General features: G+C 50.1%; 3 protein-coding genes across 3 annotated transcripts in view; 1 reads left to right on the top strand and 2 right to left on the bottom strand.

The window, feature by feature from the left end:
* Positions 1–398: 398 nt before the first annotated feature.
* UBAP1L (ubiquitin associated protein 1 like) overlaps positions 399–19,986 on the bottom strand; it is a 33,873-nt gene continuing 14,285 nt past the window's right edge. The window contains exons 3-6 of the mRNA XM_017513042.2: positions 15,461–15,970; positions 7,918–8,127; positions 2,099–2,200; positions 399–861 (exon numbers count right to left, since the gene is read on the bottom strand). Of these exons, the coding sequence (XP_017368531.1) occupies positions 727–861; positions 2,099–2,200; positions 7,918–8,127; positions 15,461–15,970 (957 nt within the window). The 3' untranslated portion in view covers positions 399–726. The remainder of the gene's footprint in view (positions 862–2,098; positions 2,201–7,917; positions 8,128–15,460; positions 15,971–19,986) is intronic.
* Positions 8,506–8,963, top strand: LOC108292271 (60S ribosomal protein L31). Its single transcript, XM_017513043.2, has one exon. It carries the CDS (start codon positions 8,529–8,531, stop codon positions 8,904–8,906), a length of 378 nt encoding a protein of 125 aa, XP_017368532.1. The 5' UTR covers positions 8,506–8,528; the 3' UTR covers positions 8,907–8,963.
* PDCD7 (programmed cell death 7) overlaps positions 14,336–19,986 on the bottom strand; it is a 38,052-nt gene continuing 32,401 nt past the window's right edge. Inside the window, exon 7 of the transcript XR_005197497.1 lies at positions 14,336–14,349. The gene's annotated coding sequence lies outside the window, so the exon portion shown is untranslated. The remainder of the gene's footprint in view (positions 14,350–19,986) is intronic.

Raw genomic sequence — 19,986 nt, 5'->3', positions numbered from 1 at the left:
GGGGTTTCTCCATGTTGGTCAGGCTGGTTTTGGACTCCTGACCTCAGGTGTTCCCCCCAACCTTGGCATCCCAAAGTGCTGGGATTACAGACGTGAGCCATTGCACCCGGCCAGAGATCTTCTTACATAAACAAAACAGATTCCTGGGGCTGCCAAGCTGGGCTTCAGGGGTGGGGCCTGGAACTCCTAAAGAAACACCCCAAAGATTCTTATGGATAGCAGCCAGGTCTGGAAGCTTTTGACCTGGTCAAATCTCTCTACTTTTCCTAGGGAAACTGAGGCCCAACAAGGCCTTGACCCAGACATCAACAGCCCTAAAATCAGAAATTAGGTCTTCTGACCTACAGTTTGATGCTCTTTCCACACCAAGATCCGGCGCCTACAGGACTCAAAAGAACTGCCCATTATTTATTTGTTTTAATTTCCTCAAAATCAAGGTTACTCATGCAAGCAGTGTAAAGAGTCAAATCGGGTGGTTTTACAGGCGTGCATGAAGAACACGGCCCCCCGTCAGGGTCTCCCATCTGCCCCTCCGCAGAGACAACCACTTCAACCCTTTCAGCAGATTCTTTTGCTGTTCAATGTCACCCTTGTCATCATTTGTGTTTTCACAATAAGCACGCATCACTTTGTTACTCTTATTTTGGTTTTAATAACACAGTCAGGATGGGTCGCCAGCCCGGGCCCCGGGCCTGGATGCCCAGGCATCATGGAGTGCCCCCGTGGTCACTGGGCACAGGCCACCAGTTCCTCCAGGGCTTGCTCTCGGTGGTTGCCATGGACCAGCAGCACCTCCTTGATCCGGTCCTGCTGGAAGCCCATGTCGCTGAACTGCTCCCAGAGGCGCAGGAATTCCCCTGCCTGAGGAAGAGGAGACAGGGAGGTGCCGGGGGCTCTGCTGGGCCTGGCCTCAGCCCTGGGGAGCCCCAGCTCCAGTGCCTGCTGCACCTAGTCCCAAAAAGCTGTGGCTCCTCCCGGGCCACGTAAGCCTGATCCTGGGCCACACCTGCCACTTTCCTGTACCACTGGGGGAGGTAGGCTCCAAACTCCCTTCCTCTTCCTCTGCCAAGCAAAGAAGGCTCCAGCCTGGCCCAGGGCTCTGCCCTGACTCCCCTCCCATTCCTCCCACTCAGTCTCAACTTTCTGCTGGGGCAGGAGGAGGAAGACAGCACACTGGCACCGGCAGCACAAACAGCCCAAGGTCCCTGCCCATGCCCTGAACACTGCAGAGGTCTCACAGCATAGCCTGCACCTTCCTTCCCTCCCCACCCCGACCCGGGGGCTTGAAACTTCCCCATTTCTCCTCCCTGTCTCCTTCTTGGGGTGTCACCCAACCCTCTGTCCCCTTCAGCCTCTGTGAACGGCTGCTCTGCCATGGGGCACTCAGAAGTGACTATTGGGGCGGGTGTGGTGGCTCACGCCTGTAATCCCAACACTTTGGAAGGCTGAGGCGGGTGGATCGCTTGAGGTCAGGAGTTTGAGATGAGCCCAGCCAGCACGGTGAAACCCCATCTCTAGTAAATTTAAAAAAAAAATTAGCCGAGCATGGTGGCGGGCACCTGTAATCCCAGCTCCTTGGGAGGCCAACGCGGGAGAATCATTTGAACCCGGGAGGCGGAGGCTGCAGTGAGCCAAGATCGCACCCCTGCACTCCAGCCTGGGCAACAGAGCAAGACTCAGTCTCAAAAAACAAGAAGTGACTATTGGGCCTACAGCTGCACGCACTCCGGGTAGGCAGCACACTGCCCAAGCAGGAGGTCATGCATCTTTGTGCGGCCCATGGCTTCGATCTTGGTGTGTGACAAAAAGTGGGCACTCAGTCACAGTGGCTGCACTCATTCAGCCTAATAAAGCAAAGCCCCCGCTGCTCTTTGCCTCCTGCCTCCCTCCCACCTCTTCCTGACCTCCCTCTGTGCCTCTCGCCTTTGCCCCTGCTGCAGTGCCCTGGGCCGGCTCCTCCCAGGGCTGAGGAGGCAGGCAGTCTTCCTGACGGACCCACAGACTGGCTCTGAGGACTCACGTGCCCCTGCACACTGGATTCCTGGGTCCCCCCACACTCCTCCCATCCCCCGGGGCCCTGGCAGGAAGCCCTGCTGACCTGGCTCTCGGAGAACTGGAACATCTCCATGGCCTCGTCCACCAGGCCTTCCTCATAGCCCTGGCGTAGCAGGCGGTCGCAGGCGCTGAGGTAGCTGAGAAACTGGGCCACAAGTGGGCAGAGAGGGAGGGTAAGCAGAGGGGCAGGGAGGCACGCCAACGGCCTGAGCTGAGTGCCGGGAGACTGGGCAAGCCACCACATGCAGTGTGGCCCCAGATCCCGTGAGCCCACAGAAGGGGATAGAGGCTTCCTCTGAGGACCTGGGGCCAGACAGACAGTGGGTCTTCACCAACTGTCCCAAGCTGGGGGCAGGACTCCAGGAAAAGGAATGTCAGGGTGGGCTAGAACCTAGGTGTTCATAGAACCTAGATGGGGAGCAAGACAGGCTTCACACACAGCATCCACCTACCACCAACGCAGTTCAACATTCGCTGAATTCAAGCACCACCCCCTCCCTGGAGCACCCACTCACGTGAAGATGCTCATCCGTCCACACCTGTGCACTCCTCATCTACCCCCAGCTGCATCTCTCTCATCCAGGGCACCTGAGCACTACTGTTCAACTCCTGCGCCAGTGCTGGAGAAGGGGTGTGGGAGAGGTGCAGAGGAGGATCCCACAGGTCGGAAAAACTGTTCGTCACTCCACACTTAAGTCATCAGGGGCCCAGGATAAAATGCTGCCTCCTTACCGGGCAGGGCTCAAAGGCCTCCCTGTCTGTGGCCTCGGCTCCTCGGCTCCTCCCTCACCCCCTAGGCCTCTGCATATGCAGCTCCCTCAGCCAAGGCCAGACTCCTTCCCTGTCCCTGGGAAGCCTCCTGCCCCCTCCATCCTCCTGGGTGCCATCCTTCTTGCCCCCTAGCACCCTGTGCTTCCCTGTTACAGCACATACAAGTTTGTAATTGCTTCACTACATCTTTCTCATCTGCTAACTTTTTGCTCCATGACGGAGAGGCTCGTTCACGTGTCCCCAGCACCCAGCACGGTGGCAGAAGGAGCTCAATCATGTGTGCTGTGTTTATAAAATGAATGAAGACCTGCCTTCAAGGAACACATGGCTTAGTGGGGGAGATAAACCAGACACAAGACCACATGAGTGCCAGGCAGATCAAAGCGGGATTTATAGGGCGTAGGTGCCAAATGCAGGTTCCAGAGCACAGGAATTACCAGTGAAGGGACGCGTGGGGTTTCTGCAGACCTTCAGAGCTGGGATGGAAGCACCGACCATCTGGGCTAACAGTTTTCAAATTGTTTTTAGCTCCTGAAGTGTTCGTCTTAGCACAAGGAGGCTTCAGCAATAGCAGGCTAAGATCAGAGCTGCTCTGGGAGAGCCAGGGCCGGGGGTTGGAGGCCCAGAGTATCAGAGCTGCTCTGGGAGAGCCAGGGCCGGGGGTTGGAGGCCCAGAGTATCAGAGCTGCTCTGGGAGAGCCAGGGCCGGGGGGTGGAGGCCCAGAGTATCAGAGCTGCTCTGGGAGAACCAGGGCTGGGGGTGGAGGCCCAGAGTATCACAGTTGCTCTGGGAGAGCCAGGGCCGGGGGATGGAGGCCCGGAGTAACAGAGCTGCTCTGGGAGAACCAGGGCTGGGGGTGGAGGCCCAGAGTATCACAGTTGCTCTGGGAGAGCCAGGGCCGGGGGGTGGAGGCCCGGAGTAACAGAGCTGCTCTGGGAGAGCCAGGGCCGGGGGGTGGAGGCCCAGAGTATCAGAGCTGCTCTGGGAGAGCCAGGGCCGGGGGTGGAGGCCCAGAGTATCAGAGCTACTCTGGGAGAGCCAGGGCCGGGGGATGGAGGCCCAGAGTCAGTGCTCCTGCGCAAGGTACTGCCCAGTACAGCCAGACCTGCTCTGAGCACATTTTGAAAACCACGCACCCATGCCCTCCTTTCACAGTTGAAGAAACTGAGGTTCAGGCAAGGCAGGTGCCCTGCCCAGGATCCCAGGACTGGGGCCCCAATTACACCTCTCACTTAACGCGTTGTCCTTCAGAGGGATCAGCTGCTAGAGGTGGGGCTTTGAGCTGTCTTGGGTGGGGGACAGGGTTTCTAAAGGTGAAATCTTCACCTTCAGAAAAAGGGCGGGCAAGGACAAAGGGTGGATGCTGCCTCCACCTTCTGATGCATCCACAGCAATGGTTAGTCTCTGTGCTTACTGCAAACACCTTGGGAACCTGAAAAATGACTGATGTCTGGGCCTCACTTTCAGAGGCTCCGTATAATTGGTCTGGGGTGTAGCCTGAGCATTGGGTTGTTTTTTGCTGTGGCTCTCCAGGTGATTTTTTTTTTTTTTTTGAGACAGAGTCTCACTCTGTTTCCAGGCGCCAGGTGGAGTACAGTGGTGCAATCTTGGCTCACTGCAACCTCCGCCTCCCGGGTTCAAGCAATTCTCCCGCCTCAGCCTCCCGAGTAGCTGGGACTACAGACGCATGCCACCACACCCAGCTGATTTTTGTATTTTTTAGTAGAGACGAGGTTTCACCGTGGTGGCCAGGATGGTCTCGATCTCTTGACCTCGTAATCCACCCACCTCAGCCTCCCAAAGTGCTGGGATTACAGGTGTGAGCCACCGCGCCCAGCCTCTCCAGGTGATTCTAATGTGCACCCAAGACTAAGAATCACTGAATGGGGACAGCTGACCTTGATCCATACCATGCCACAGTGAGTATCACCAAATTTTTTAAAATTAAAGGCCCCTGGGTCCACCCCAGATCCACTGACTGTGACCCTTCAGGATAAGCCCTGAGAGTCTGCCTTTGCAAAGGTTCTGCTGTTCGGTCACCTTTTCGGCCTGGGGGACTGTAGAAGCTACCAGGCTTGCCTCAGGCCCCAGGTGGGTGAGGATGTCAACTTCAGGCCACGGGAGGGGGCCCCCAGAAGTCACTGGTTCCAAACATGTATTCCTCCTCCACCCTGTGAACTGGGAAACTGAGGCATTTAAAGAGGGAGCCTGGCCTGTGGACCCTCACACATGGTACCCAGGCCTGTCCTGCAGGCAGGGAATAGGCACATGAAGCCTTTTGGAAGGAAAGGAGTGAAGCACAATTTCTTTTGTATTCTTCTTCTCTCCCTGGCTGTCTGTTCTCGCTGCTCTGTCTCCATCACCTGAAGCCCTTCCTCCTGGGCCATCTATCATTTATCTTGGCCAAAAAGGATGTACTTCAGTACGTGGCTTTCAATGGGAGAAGGAATCTAAACCCAAAGGCTTGTTCAGTTACCAGGACTTCACAGAACAGACAGAAATACTAACTTGGTAGGGGAGGATAGATGAAGTCATCCAAAGGCCCCTCAGGCCTACCCCCTTGGGGCCTGGCTCCTGACTGTCCACTGGGGAAGGCCACCCAGAGATCCAGGGTGCCAGGCAGGTGGTCAGTCTGTATCTGGAATCACAATGTTCCCAATGCAGTGAGATCCAGCCCACTCACTGGGAGACCAGGGCCCCAGCCTGGCTCTGACTCATCTTCAGACCCCCAGAGTGATGGCCTGAGACCTCAGCCTTGTCCCAGAGCCTGGAGGTAGACTGTGGAGGCACGTCAGAGCCCCACTGTGCACCTGGCCCCTCACAGCCCTCCTGGCCAGCTTTTTGGCCAAGACCCTGACTTTTCAGTATGAGCCAAAGGTAGGGGTGACTTTAGATCTGCTCTTAGATCTCAGATCAGCCGGTGGTGCTGTCCTAGTAGGTCCTCACACAGAAAATGAGATAAAAGGCACTGTGCAACCAAGATGCAGAACCAGACCAGCCAGCCTGCACTCCAGTGCTGCCACTGACTGGCTGTAGGAACTTCCCTGGCCTCAGTTTCCTCATCTGCAAAGAGGTCATAATGTAATAGCAACCTTGCAGAATTGAAAGGAGTGATGCACCTAATGGAATACCCTCAGACAGAGAGATCCATGCAAGGGAAATGTTCAATAAATGTTAGCACCCCTCCCTGCCATTTTAGCCACATAGGGGTCACTATGTTGGCAATTCTCCTCCAGGATAGGGATGAACTGATGAACCCAGAGTAGAGAAGCAGCAGGAGTGGGTAGGCAAGGGGACCAGGTGTGTTTCCCCAGCCCCACCCTGGCTCCTGTTTGAAAGTCACTTTCCGTCTGCCACTCCCTCTCACAGGAGCAGGCAGCCCCGGACCTCAGGGACCCAACATTCAGTAGTCACCAGTGATTACAGAGGTGTCCAAACCTTCTGATGGTGACGGGGGAGAAAAATGAAAAGTGCCACCTCCCCTGGGACCAGCTATCCCACCATGAAGAGTCCTGATGTTTAGAAAACAACATAACCAGGGATGTTACTTTCAGGTGGGGACATGGGGGTGTAGACAATGGCGTTCAGTGTCACCTCCTGACCTCACAATCCTTCCATGCCTCCTCTTGCCTATTGGGTCATTTATCCAATTCTCGGGCCAGCCTTCAAGACCCCTAAATCTACCCCCATTTCTCTTTGTCTTATCTCCCACCAGCCTGCCCCATGCACCCTCTCCTCCAACAAGACTGGTCAGATCAGGGCTCCCAAACACTTCCTTCCCACCTCCACTCCTTTATTCACACTGTCCTTCCCTCCTGGAATATCCCCTTCTCCTTCCTTCAGAGTCAGAGTTTATCTATCCTGGAGGTCCAGCTCAATGTTGGTATCTCCATGAAGCCTTTCTTGATCACTGGAACCTCCTCTGGTAGATTGAGAATGATCACAAATTTGTTTGCAGCCTCTCCCACCAAGAGATGGAGTCTATTTTTCCCCCGTTTAAATCTGCAATGGTCAATGACATGCTTTGATCAATAGAACGAGGCGGAGGTGACTAGGTACAATTTCAGCCCAGGCCTCAGGAGGCCTTACAGCTTTTACTCCTGGGACCAAGCAGGGTGGCTTGCTGGAGATATGCGGCCCAGCTGACAAGTGTCACCACCCACTGGACAGTGAATGAGGCCATCTTAGATCATTCAGCCCCAAGTGAGTCACCAAACTGTAGCCACATGAGATTCCAGGGAGATGAGCAGAAGCACCCCTAGATGAGTCCACCTTAAAACTGCCAAGCCAGACAATCATGAGCAAATAAATGGCTGTCTCAAGCCACCAAGTTTTGGGGTGGTTTGTTACACAGCAACAGATGGCAGAAACACCCCATCACACTCACATCACAGGCATCTTGTCACTAGCACCTCTTTTGAGGCACTTTGGGGGCCCTCACTCCTCTGCAGGTGCTCTTACATCCTTGGCTTGTATTAGGGGTCAAGACCTGCTTCTGAATATTAGAGTGGCTCAGATTGCTGTCCTTGGAGTATCATCATGAGTGTCCACCATTCTAACAATAGAGTCAGCTCTATTAGAAGAACAGAATGTGAGTGAGTAGATCCCGGTGTAGCAGACTGTGATGTTCCAGCCACAGACCCTTTCACTGAGTAGACTGTGATGTTCCAGCCACAGACCCTTTCACTGAGTAGACTGTGATGTTCCAGCCACAGACCCTTTCACTGAGTAAACTGTGATGTTCCAGCCACAGACCCTTTCACTGAAGGACGACTTGTCCCAGAGGCTGGGAGAGACAGAGACACTCTTCAGTTGTCTGCCCCTTCAGGGATTACCTTAACTACAGAGATCCACTTACCTCAAGTCACCCCCTGCCCACATGCAATGACTGATTGAGGCAGGGGGTATAAAGGCCTAACCCTCTCAGCCCCACTCAGGACAACCCTGAGGGGCCATAGATGCTCCAGAGCTGTGGGGTTGGCTGATGCTATTGTTGGGCCTATGTCACCGCTCCAAAGGTGAAAACCATGTGTCCAGTCACCTGGCTCCAGCATCACGACCCATCAGCTCTGCCCCTCCTCCCGACTCACCTGGCTCAGGCTCTGCCTCCCTGTCTTCTGCAGAGCAATGATGGCCCTTTGCAGGGGATATCCCAGGGCAACCACTGGCCCAATGAGGTCTTGCTCCTCCTGGCTCAGGGCGGACAGCAGGTCAGCAGCAGTATCAGGGTGTGATTTGTGGGGGTTGAGAGGCTGGGGTGCCCCCCCAAGAGGTGGCAGACAGGTGTACGGGCTGAGGGACTGAAATACAGACAGGCTGGACATGTCAGTTACCACAGGAAGTGACACCCAGTTGGGCTGGACATTTTTAAAAATTATTTTTTGTACCATCTTCTTTGTAGGGGCTAATGTTATGGAGAGCGTAGAGTCCTGCAGACCGTAGCTCTCTAATGCTCACTCAGCTTACTCATGTGAAAAATAAGGGTAATCCCCAAGCTACTTCACAGGACTGTTATGAGGCTTAAATAAGACAATATGAGGGGCTGGGCACAGTGGCTCACACCTGTAATCCCAACACTTTGGGAGGCCGAGGCAGGTGGATCACCTGAGGTCAGGGGTTCGAGACCAGCCCAATGAACATGGTGAAACCCTGCCTCTACTAAAAAATACAAAATTAGCCTTTCCACCTCGGACCCGGCAAAATGGCTCCTGCAAAGAAGGGTGGCGAGAAGAAAAAGGGCCGTTCTGCCATCAACGAGGTGGTGACCCGAGAATACACCATCAACATTCACAAGCGCATCCATGGAGTGGGCTTCAAGAAGCGTGCCCCTCGGGCACTCAAAGAGATTCGGAAATTTGCTATGAAGGAGATGGGAACTCCAGATGTGCGCATTGATACCAGGCTCAACAAAGCTGTCTGGGCCAAAGGAATAAGGAATGTCCCATACCGAATCCGTGTGCGGTTGTCCAGAAAACGTAATGAGGATGAAGATTCACCAAATAAGCTCTATACTTTGGTTACCTATGTGCCAGTTACCACTTTCAAAAATCTACAGACAGTCAACGTGGATGAGAACTAATCGCTGATTGTCAAATATATCAAATAAACTTTAAAAAATTGCCTAAAAAAAAAAAAATTCATTTTTTAGGACTTTCCACTCTTTAAGAACCTTTTGTTTCTAAAACGTTAATTCCTTTCTAATAGGTGAATGCCTTAATACCTTATGCAAGGGAAGAAGGCTGATGGGTAACAGGGCAAAAAGGGCGGAGGTTACTTGTTAAAAGGAAGATGGGTGCTTGAGAACAGAGGAAGGGTGCTGGTGAAATGGCTGAAAAGCAAAGAGAGGCTGCCCAGGCAGACGCTGGCTAGAGTATGGTGCAGAGCAAAGATGTCCCACATGTGCCCTGCCATTCTGGAATGTGAAAGCTATACATGAGCCTTACAGATAATGTAGCCCAATTTTACAAATGGAGAAACTGAGTCTCAAAGTAGTTGCTTCCCTTGGATCACACAACTCATGCATGGCAGGGACTAGAATGAGGGTCAGCCAGCGCTAGTCTCTATCTCAGGGCCACTTCAGTTCATTTATCATGCAGAATGATGTCTTGTCTTTAACACTGACGCAGATCTAGACTACGGCCAAATCCAATCCAGGTGTTATGTGAAAGCCTCCACTACATTTTAATTGAAAATGTTATTGAGATCGCTGTAGATTCATATGCAGTTGTATAAAAGAAATATAAAGTTACCGTGTACATATTGCCTAGTTTCCTCAAATGATAAATTTGCAATGGTAACATTTAGTATACTACCACAACCAGATGATTGACATTGATACAATCCACCAATCTTATTCAAATATCTCGTTTTACGTGTACTCATATATGCATGCTTTTATGTGTATGTATATATTTCATCACGTGTAAATTGTGCATTCACTTCAACAGTCAAGAAATGAATAGTTCTAATACCACAAGTGTCCTCTATGCTGTCCATTTGTAACCACACCACCTCCTTCCCACCCCACCCTACTTCTCTAACCTCTGTCAGCCACTAATCTCTATTTCTAAAATCTGATCATTTCAAAAATGTTATATAAGTGGAATAATATAGTACATAACCTTTTAGTATTGGCCTTTATTTCACATATCAAAGTTCCCTGGAGATTTTGCCAAGTTGTTGCATGTATCAATATTTCATTCCTTTTTATTTTTGAGTAGTATCTCATTATGTGGATTTACCATAGTTTGTGGAATCGTTCAAATGCTGAACCATTTATCTGGGTTATTTCCATTTTGGACTAATATTAATAAAATTGCTGTGAACACTTATATACAAGTTTGTGTGAACATAAATTTTCATTTTCCTGGGATAAAAGCCCAAAGGTGCAATTGCTAGGTTGTGTAGTAATCACACTTACAGTTTTATAAGAAACTGCCAAACTGTTTTCCAGTGTGACTGCACCATGTAACATTCCCATCAGCAATGGATGAATGATCCAGTCTTTCCACATTCTCAGCAACATTTGGTGTTGTCACTGTTTTTTATTTTAGACACCCTGATAGTTGTATAGTGATATTTCATTGTGGATTTAATCTGCATTTCCCTGATGACTAATAATGCTGAATATCTTTTCATATGGCTGTTTGCCACTGTATAACCTCTTTGGTGAATGTCTGTTCATGTCTTTTACCCATTTTCAAATTGGATTGTTTGTTTTTTACTGTTGAGTTTTAAGAGTTCTTCACATAGCCTAGATACCAGCCCTTTGTCTGGTATGTGGCTTGCAAATGTTTTCACCCATTCTGTACCTTGTCTTTTCATCTTTTTAACAGAATCTTTTACAGACCCAAAGTTTTTAATTTTGATAAGGTTCAACTTAACAATTTTTTCTTTTATGGATTGTGCTTTTGGTGCCAAGCCTAAGAACATATTGCTTGAATCCCTTGACACTTTCCATTCTAGGGATACCTCAACTAGATAACCATGATAGTCTCTCCACTACTGTCTACACCTGCCATTGAAAATGAATTCATCCTACCCCAAAGTGCCAGATTGCAGTTAATGTAGCACAGGTGCAATCACAGAAATGCTGTCCTCAAACCTTCAAGGGCCCCCACTGAATATTAACATAGAGACTCTCCTGCCTGGAATTGTAACCCATGCCCCCCACACTGCCACTTTTTCTGCTTCTGCCCAGCCAACTCCCTTCCCCCTTAACATGCCATATTCTAGGCAAACCAACTACTAGCTTCTCTCCAAGAAGCACTTATAATCACGGTAGTGGTAGGGATGTGAATTGGAAAGAATGGGACTTCTGAAGTGATACATAAAACTTCCCGCCTGCCACTGAAAGTTCTACCTAATTCATCAACATCCATTTAAAATGCCACCCTCTTCAGGGAACTGTTCTTGATTGACCCCAACTGGCATGTGTTGTTATCTCCCTCACTCCACTAACCCAACAGCACATTGCATCTGTCTTACAGCACTTGGTTTATTCTCCCATTTGTACGCCAGTCTTATACATTTTGCAAGATGTCAGTCTGCCCAAGGGCAGGAATTGTGTCCTCCTCATCTTGGATTTCCCTGTAGGACCTGGTACACAGAAAGGACCCAGGATTGTTTAGTTGACTGGAACCACATCAGCATGACTCCAGTTCAGATGCACATGGCCTATTTACCATATAAAGCAGAATAAAAAAAGCAAACTGTGCTCATCTTTTTAGCCTCCAGGCCAACTTTAAGATTTTTTTCTAACCATTCTCTTTTCTTCTACATCCTTCCCCCTACACATAGACAAAGCAGAAAGAAGAAACAGAAATAAATGCTGAAGCTGACTCCACACTGAAATTTTAAATGCCTCTATGAGCAATATTGTCAAATCAGAAGTAACTTTTCATTCTGTCTTGAGTGAAATAGTGTGCCATGCCTCTAACAACTTCCCTAGGAACCTACTACTCCCTCACATTTACTTAGAACTCCCATCTTGGCAATTCTTCAGCATCCCTGAAATTCAATGCAGAGAAGTGACTAGGTGTCAGAGAGTCCATTGTTTTGCTAGCACTTCCAGGAAAGGGAGTAATAGATTTTTTCTTTTTTACAATCCCAACTCTTCTTATCAAATACACATATTCTGTTTTGAGCACATAGATCATAATTTTTAAATGCTCATTGAATTAAACAAGCAAATCAACACAGTCACTGATGCCTTGTTAGCTTTCTAGACTACATTAGAAACAGAATAAAAGAGCATTACAGATAACAAAATATCAATCAAAAACTTAGTATTTTTAGTTGACTTTTTTTTAACACTGGTGAATGGTTTGGATATATTGGTTTATTAAAAATGTTTTCTGCATTATAGTAAAGCATCTAGAAAAAGTGTACCTCATTTCCCCATAGGAACGTAAAATTCTTTCTATTTTACCTAAAATGCTACCTCTCTCAAATTTAAATGTGGCTTCATTGTGAATGTCTCTTTAAGGTAACCAAGTATTGTACAGTCTACATCTTGTCTGAGTAGAGATTTTTCAGCTCTTCTTGTGGTTCTAAAAACATTAACTATCCTCTCGTAGTCCCCTACTCAAGGAGAATTGCTCTGATGTAGATTCACCAGCTATACTAACGAAAAAAGTGGGAGCTGCCAATGAAAAGACATAAAATAACTTCACTGTCAATAGCCGTCTTAGAAATTCATTTTGGTTTTTGCCCTGCAGTGTCTATGGTGAAAGTGGACATCTATCTGCAAGCCTTGATTTGGGGATTGACTCTTACAGGCATGTGCAACATTTATGAGCATCTGACTTAGGAAAGACACTGTCAATTGGCACTAAGGTGCAAAAATAAATAAACTGTAGCCATAGCCTTGAGAGAGTGCACAGTGCAAGAAGAAGAGATGTATTCAAAATGCTATGGTACCTCAGAAAAACAAGCAATGAATTTTGCCTGGAAGGTTCCTCGCAGGAGACATTACATTGAATCTGAGCCTTGGAAGAAATGTAAGAGCTTGCCAAGTAGAAAGGAAATATGGGGAAGATGGGAAAAGGTCATTACAGGGAGGGGAAACAGTCTATATAAAAGGCTAGTGAATAAATGTGTCACGAATGAGCATGACAGGTCCAGGAATAAGTGGTTCCCCATGGTTTGCAGATATGGCATAATGAGTCTTACAACATTAGTCTGCATAGGGAGATTGGAGCAGGGATTTTAAAGGTTTTGATTTACCAGAGTTAATATTTCCATTTTTATTGACAACAATTGCTCGTAGTAACATGAAGAAATATAGAGGAACTGAGCATCCAGCTGCCTGTGTTGAGTATTTTCATATCATTTACCTCACTTGTGCCTCACAGCTATGTTATGAGGTGGAGTTTCTTATGCCCATTCAACAAATAAAACCTGGGGTCCTAGGTTAAGTCTCTGCTTCAGCTCACTCCAGTCTTTGTTGCTTCAAAGTCTATTCTCATTGCTCTGTGTTATGTATCTCCTCCCTTGATAAGTTTTTAAAAAGGGCAGGGTGGAGGAAGACAAAGAAAGGGACTTCAGATTTCTCTGTATATGAGTTCTAGGGTCCTGTTTTGAATGTGGTGTTTTGTTTATAAGTAGGTATAAACATCCCCTTATCTACTTAATCTTAGCTACTCTTTCTTTTTTTTTTTTTTTTAAGATGGGGTTTCACCATGATGGCCAGGCTAGTTTTGAACTCCTGACCTTGGGTGATCCACCCACCTCAGCCTCCCAAAGTGCTAGGATTACAGGNTTTGTATTTTTAGTAGAGATGGGGTTTCACCATGTTGACCAGGATGGTCTCGATCTCTTGACCTCGTGATCCACCCGCCTCGGCCTCCCAAAGTGCTGGGATTACAGGCTTGAGCGACCGCGCCCGGCCTCTAAGGAGGGTGACTTGAAGGCATTCCAACTGGTTTGGCTGTCGTCACCCCAACCCTTCTCCCATGAGGAAGCACCTCTCTGCCAGCCCTGAATGTTTCATCCTGTCCCCTTCTCCTAGGGAAAACCCAGCCGCCGCCTGGCTCCTGGGATGAAGTGTATATGTCACGCACACAAATTCCCCACCCATCTGCATCTTGTCAGTGCTCTCCCCAGCACGACCTCACCCTAGGGTCTGCCCTTTATTACCTCCAGGGTGGAGAACTTCAAAGTTTAGGAGCTGAGTCTACTCTTACGTCCTTGAAAAAGATTTTTCACCACTCTCTGCTTCATTTCCATCATCTGCAGGTTACTGTCCCATCCCCACAGGGTTGTTGGGAGAGTTCAATTAATCTTGACCAGGGAAGAGCCATCCTGGCACCAACATCTGGTCTTGGATGTGGGCATGGCTTATCCCACTTACAGAGCCTCTTCTCTGCTATGTACGCTCTAAACAACCGTGTGAAGTGTTGCTGGCTCACTGTGCAGGTAGAGAGGTGGTCGTTCCATGACTTGCCTAAGGTCACTCACTGGTGCATGTAAGAGGCCAGACCTCAGGGCCAGTGTGGTGGTTCACGCCTGTAATTCCAGCACTTTGGGAGGCCGAGGTGGGCGGGATCATGAGGTCAGGAGTTTGAGACCAGTGTGACCAACATGATGAAACCCCATCTCTGCTAAAAATACAAAAATTAGCCAGGCGTGGTGGTACACACCTGTAATCTCTGCTACACAGGAGGCTGAGGCAGGAAAATCACTTGAGCCAGGAGGGGGAGGTTGTGGTGAGCTAAGATTGTACCACTGCACTCCAGCCTGGGCGACAGAGCGACACTCCGTCTCAAAAAGAGGAAAAAAAAAAAAAAGAAAACAGACATCAGGTCTCTGTCTTTCGGATTGAATTCTACCTTGGCCTTATTCTGCAGCATCTCCTGGGCTGAGTGTGGGGCTGCTTGGGGGCAGAGAGCTGTGCCCCACTACCACCTTCTGCTGCCAATCCTGACCCATGTTTTGTGGAGTCTGACACTTAGACAATTTGGAAGGGACCTTTAAGCTTCTGTGGTTCCACTGTAGGGTCACTTGTCCCTGCTCCTCAGGGCTCGCTTCCTCCATCCTCAGCCTTTCCGGCCGCAGCAGCCCTGACTCTCCAACGCCTCATCCCGTGGTGCAGTGCAGCGCCTGGCCCCGCACCCTCTTGGCTAACTGTCCGTGTCCTGTGGTTTTGACACTCCCAGCCCAGTGTCTGGCAGGAAGTAAGTATCCATGGACGCTTCCAGCTCCCCAGCCTACATCGAACACCGCGCAGTGGGGAGCCCTAGATTTGCGCTGCTTCATCAATTCAGCAGACATCCACCGAGCGCCCTCTGCGGCCCAGTCGGCCGCTGGGTGCCCTGGAAACAAACATCAGTGCGCCCGCCCTAAAGAGCTCACTCATCCTGTTGGAAGGGACGGGTGCGGGAGGGTTAAAACCACTGCGACCTGCGCCCTAACGAAAGGCAAGGCAGGCGCAGTGGGAACCGGGGGAATGGCAGGGACGGCTCCACTCCAGGGCCGCAGGAGGACAACACGTACAGGCCCGGGGGGAGCGGGGCGAGGGAGGACGCGGAAGCGCGCGGAGGAGGGGATCGCGGCTGCGGGCCGGGCTGGACACCCAGATCAGGGGACCGGGCTGCTGGGCGGCGGCCTTGGAGGGACGGGCGGGGCTCTTACCGCGACCGTGGGCTTGTGGCTCCGCAGCGGGGGGATGGCGCCGGCCGTGGAGGGCCGCGGGGGTGACGACGCGGGTCCGGAAGACGGGCTCGGCGCGCGGTGGCCGCGGAGGCCGTGCAGGAGGGCGCGGGGCCGGGCGGCCAGCCTCCCCTCCGAGAGCCGTCGCCGCGCCCCCGCCAGCTCCGACCGCACGCCGCGCAGCAGGTCCAGCGAGCACAGGCGACGACCCGGGACGGGGCTTGCCGGGAGGCTGCGGGGGCCCGGGTCTTCCTCGCTGCTGGAGGGGGCTGCTTCCTCCTCCTCGCCCTCCTCCTTCGGCCCCTCCTGGGGTCCGGCCTCCAGGTGTCTGACGGCTGCAGGCACAGGCGCCAGCACGTGTTCGGGGCTGACCAGCACGAGCCAGGCTGGAGGGGCTGACGCTGTCCCCGGGTCACCGCACTGGTACGGGCTGGGTCCCCGGCCGGCGGCCTCCACCCAGAAGAGTGCCCTCCTCTCCAGGCTGAAGTCGTGCTGTGGAAAGAAGGCGCTGTAAACCGCGGGCAAGCCGGGTCCCTGGAGACATAACCCTGACCCCTATGCTGGGGGACCCTGTTCAGCCAGAGACGCTCTAGGCCTGGACAGCGTCAGATTCGGAGCCCCGGGCTCCCATCACACAGCCCATCCTGCTCTCGGCTTTAGCTCACACTGTGGTCGATGGATACCAGCAACACTTTAACGGCAAACTGGCGTAAATGACAAAGTGATGAATTCATTGATAGAATGAAATGTAATGAAACCCAACATCTAAATCCCTTTGCCATTCAGTATGTAGTTGAGCAATAACGACTTAAACATTTTCTCCAATGAAACGGATTCTCAGCAAAGAAGCTCTCACCTGAGCCCAGCACAGTTTGCCACTGAATAGTCTGCCTTGGGGGCCGGTAGGCAGACAAACCTCCCTGTGGAGTGATACACAGCCTGTCCCCAGCCACTTTGCTGCTATCAAGGTTACCCTGGGGTCCTGGAAATGTCATAACCACTAACCTTTGTGGAACTCTACTTAGTATGGTCTAGCGTCATTCCTATTTCCAGATTATGAAAATGCAGCTCAGAACACTGAATGTGCTAGAAGTTAGATTGGCAGTGAGTGGCTGAGCTGGTTTTCCTGGTGGACCTGATTGTAGTGCTTCGTGATGTAGTGCTTCGTATTAGACCACCGAAAAAAACAATATGCAGTCCACATAAATAATCTAGAGTTTATAAAATGAGGCAAAATGAAATATTCCTGTTCCCTACCTTTAAACTTAAGAACAGAAAGCATAAGACTCCATCAAAAAAATACAAAAGTTTTAAGGGCAATTTGCTCTACCATGGCCAGTTAAGGAAGAAAGAGGCTAGGGGGTGGGGGAGCGAGGCAGAAAGATAGGCACAGATGCTCAGACACTTAGATCACAGGTGCCGCTCCCTCTCACCCATGACACTACCTTGGGAAGAGGAGCATAAGTTAGCTGCTCCAGTGTGACTCCCTGACTGAGCCCAGGGACTGTGTCTTGCTTCTCTCTGTATCTTCAGGGCATGGGGCACGCCTGCCCCAGAGTGGACATTTGTAAGTATGTGCAGAATAAATTGTTAGAGAAAGAGATTGGAGCAAAATAGGTGGGTTGTGAAGGACAGAGAAGGGAAAAAGACTTTAGAACTAATGAGGCATGCTTGGAGAGAAAAAAGCTAAGAAATAGCCAGCAGCACTCAGAGGGATAAAAAAAAAATACCAAGACCCAAAAAAATGCCAACGTTTGATTTTGGAACTATGCCAGATGATTCTAAAGTTCACACAAAATAAACAAATAAATAAATAAAAGCCTGGCACCATAGCTCATGCCTGTAATCCCAGCACTTTGGGAGGCCAAGGCAGGTAGATCACCTGAGGTCAGGAGTTCAAGCCTAGCCTGGCCAACATCGTGAAACTCCATCTCTACTAAAAATACAAAAATTAGCCAGGCGTGGTGGTGCGCACCTGTAATCCCAGCTACTCGGGAGGCTGAGGGGGAGAATTGCTTGAACCTGGGAGGTAGAGGTTGTGGTGAGCCAAGGTCGCACCACTGCACTCTAGCCTGGCAACAGAGCGACACTCCTCAAAAAAAATTTTTTTTGAAAATTAGTCTGGCATGGTGGCACATGCCTGTAGTCTCAGCTCCTTGGGATGCTGAGGCAGGAGGGCTCCTTGAGTCCAGGACGCTGAGGCTGCAGTGAGCCATGTTCATGCCGCTGCACTCCAGCCTGGGCGACAGTGAGGTCCTGTCTCAAAACATAAAACCAAGCTGAGCACAGTGGCTCATGCTTGTAATTGCAGCACTTCGGGTGGCCAAGGTGGGAGGACGGCTTGAGCTCAGGATTTCGAGACCAGCCTGGGCAACGTGGTATGAAACCTCATCTCTACAAAGAAATACAAAAAATTAGCCAGGCATGGTGCCATGTACCTATCGTCCTAGCTACTTGGGAGGAGGCGGAGGTGGGAGGATCACTTGAACCCTAGAAGAGGAAGTTGCAGTGAGCTGAGATTGTGCCACTGCACTCTATCCAGCCTGGGCGACAGAGCAAGACTCTGTCTGAAAAAACCAACAACAGCTCTTCCCCTAAGCAGCCTGAGGTAATCTGTGAAAATGGTTCACTATTCATTTGACCTGGAGAACGCCACAAAATCATGCAAATCAAGGTTCAAATCGTCATGTTCGCTTTAAGAACACTCGTGAAACTGCCCAGGCCATCAAGGGTTTGCATATATGAAAAGCCACAAAGTATCTGAAAGATGTCACTTTACAGAAACAGTGTGTACCATTCTGACATTTCAGTGGTGAAGTCGGTAGGTGTGCCCAGGCCAACAATGGGCTGGACACAAAGTCAGTGACCCAAAAAGAGTGCTGAATTTTAGCTGCACATGCTTAAAAATGCAGAGTTCTGCTGAACTTAAAGGTTTAGAGGTAGATTCTCCGGTCACTGAGAATACCCAAGTGAACAAAGGAGCTAAAACTCACCGCCAGACCTACGGAGCTCATACGTGAGCTCTCCCTACCCCTTCGAGATGATCCTTATTGAAAAGGAACAGGCTGTCCCTAAACCAGAAGAGGAGGTTGGCCCAGAAGAAAAAGATATCCCAGAAGAAACGGAAGAAACAAAAACTTATGGAGCAAGAGTAAATGTAGCATTTACTCTAAATGCAATTACAAGTCAAAAACAAAAATAAACAGTGTTAGCTGGGCACAGTGGCTCATGCCTGTAATCCCAGCTAGGGAGACTGAAGCGTGAAGACTGCTTGAGACCAGGGGTTTGAGACCACTCTGGGCAATATAGTGAGAGCCCATGTCTAAACAACAGAATAAATAGCATTAGCTAACTAGAAAAAAAGTTGGACCCATTCTCCCACTGTACACACAAAAGGATGAATTCCAAAAGGACCAAAGATTCAAATGTATGATATGAAACCATAAAAATACCAGGAGAAATAGGAGAAATCCTATTTAGAATCTCAGATGGACAAAGCCTTTCTTGCTTTGGATCAAAATCCAGAAGCCATAAAAGAAAAGATAAGGCCAGGCACAGTGGCTCACGCCTGTAATCCCAGAACTTTGGGAGGTCAAGGCGGGTAGATGACAAGGTCAGGAGTTCAAGACCAGCCTGACCAGCATGGTTAAACCCCATCTCTGCTAAAAATACAAAAATTAGCCAGGTGTGGTGGTGCGAACCTGTACTCCCAGCTACTCAGGAGGCTGAGGCAGGAGAATCACTTGAACCTGGGAGGCGAATGTTGCAGTGAGCTGAGATCATGCCACTGCACTCCAGACTGGGCGACAGAGTGAGACCTCATCTCAAAAAAAAAGAAAAAGAAAAGAGAAGACAGCACAATGGCTCATGTGTGTAATCCTAGTACTTTGAGAGGCAGAGGTGGGAGGATTGCTTGAGGACCACAGGAGTTCAAGACCAGCCCAGACAACAGAGTGGGACCCTGGTCTCTACAAAAAGAAACAATTAGCCGGGCGTGGTGGCTCATGCCTGTAATCCCAGCACTTTGGGAGGCTGAGGCGGGCTGATCACCTGAGGTGAGGAGTTGGAGACTAACCTGACCAACATGGAGAAACCCCGTCTCTACTAAAAATATAATATTAGCCAGGCATGGTGCATGCCTGTAATCCCAGCTACTCGGGAGCCTGAGGCAGGAGAATCGCTTGAACCTGGGAATCGGAGGTTGCGGTGAGCCAAGATGGCACCACTGCACTCCAGCCTGGGCAACAAGAGCAAAACTCCATCTCAAGAAAGAAAGAAAGGAGAAAGAAAGAAAATTAGTTGGGTGTTGTGACATGCACCTGTAGTCCCAGCTACTTGGGGGGCTGAGGTGGGAGGGTCACTTGAGCCCAGGAAGTCGAGGCTGCAGTGAGCCATGATTGTGCTTCTGCACTCCAGCCTGGGTGACAAGAGTGAGACCCTGTCTCAAAAAAGAAAAAAGAAGGGAAGAGATAATTCTACCACCACTACTACACACACACACACACACA

Source organism: Cebus imitator, unplaced genomic scaffold, assembly GCF_001604975.1.
Source record: "Cebus imitator isolate Cc_AM_T3 unplaced genomic scaffold, Cebus_imitator-1.0 Scaffold485, whole genome shotgun sequence".
Classification (NCBI taxonomy): Eukaryota; Metazoa; Chordata; class Mammalia; order Primates; family Cebidae; genus Cebus; species Cebus imitator.
This window is presented reverse-complemented; position numbering and strand designations above follow the sequence as displayed.

Excerpts from the sequence above, each read along its gene's own strand:
- LOC108292271 (XM_017513043.2), top strand. The coding sequence starts at position 8,529 with ATGGCTCCTGCAAAGAAGGGTGGCGAGAAGAAAAAGGGCCGTTCTGCC.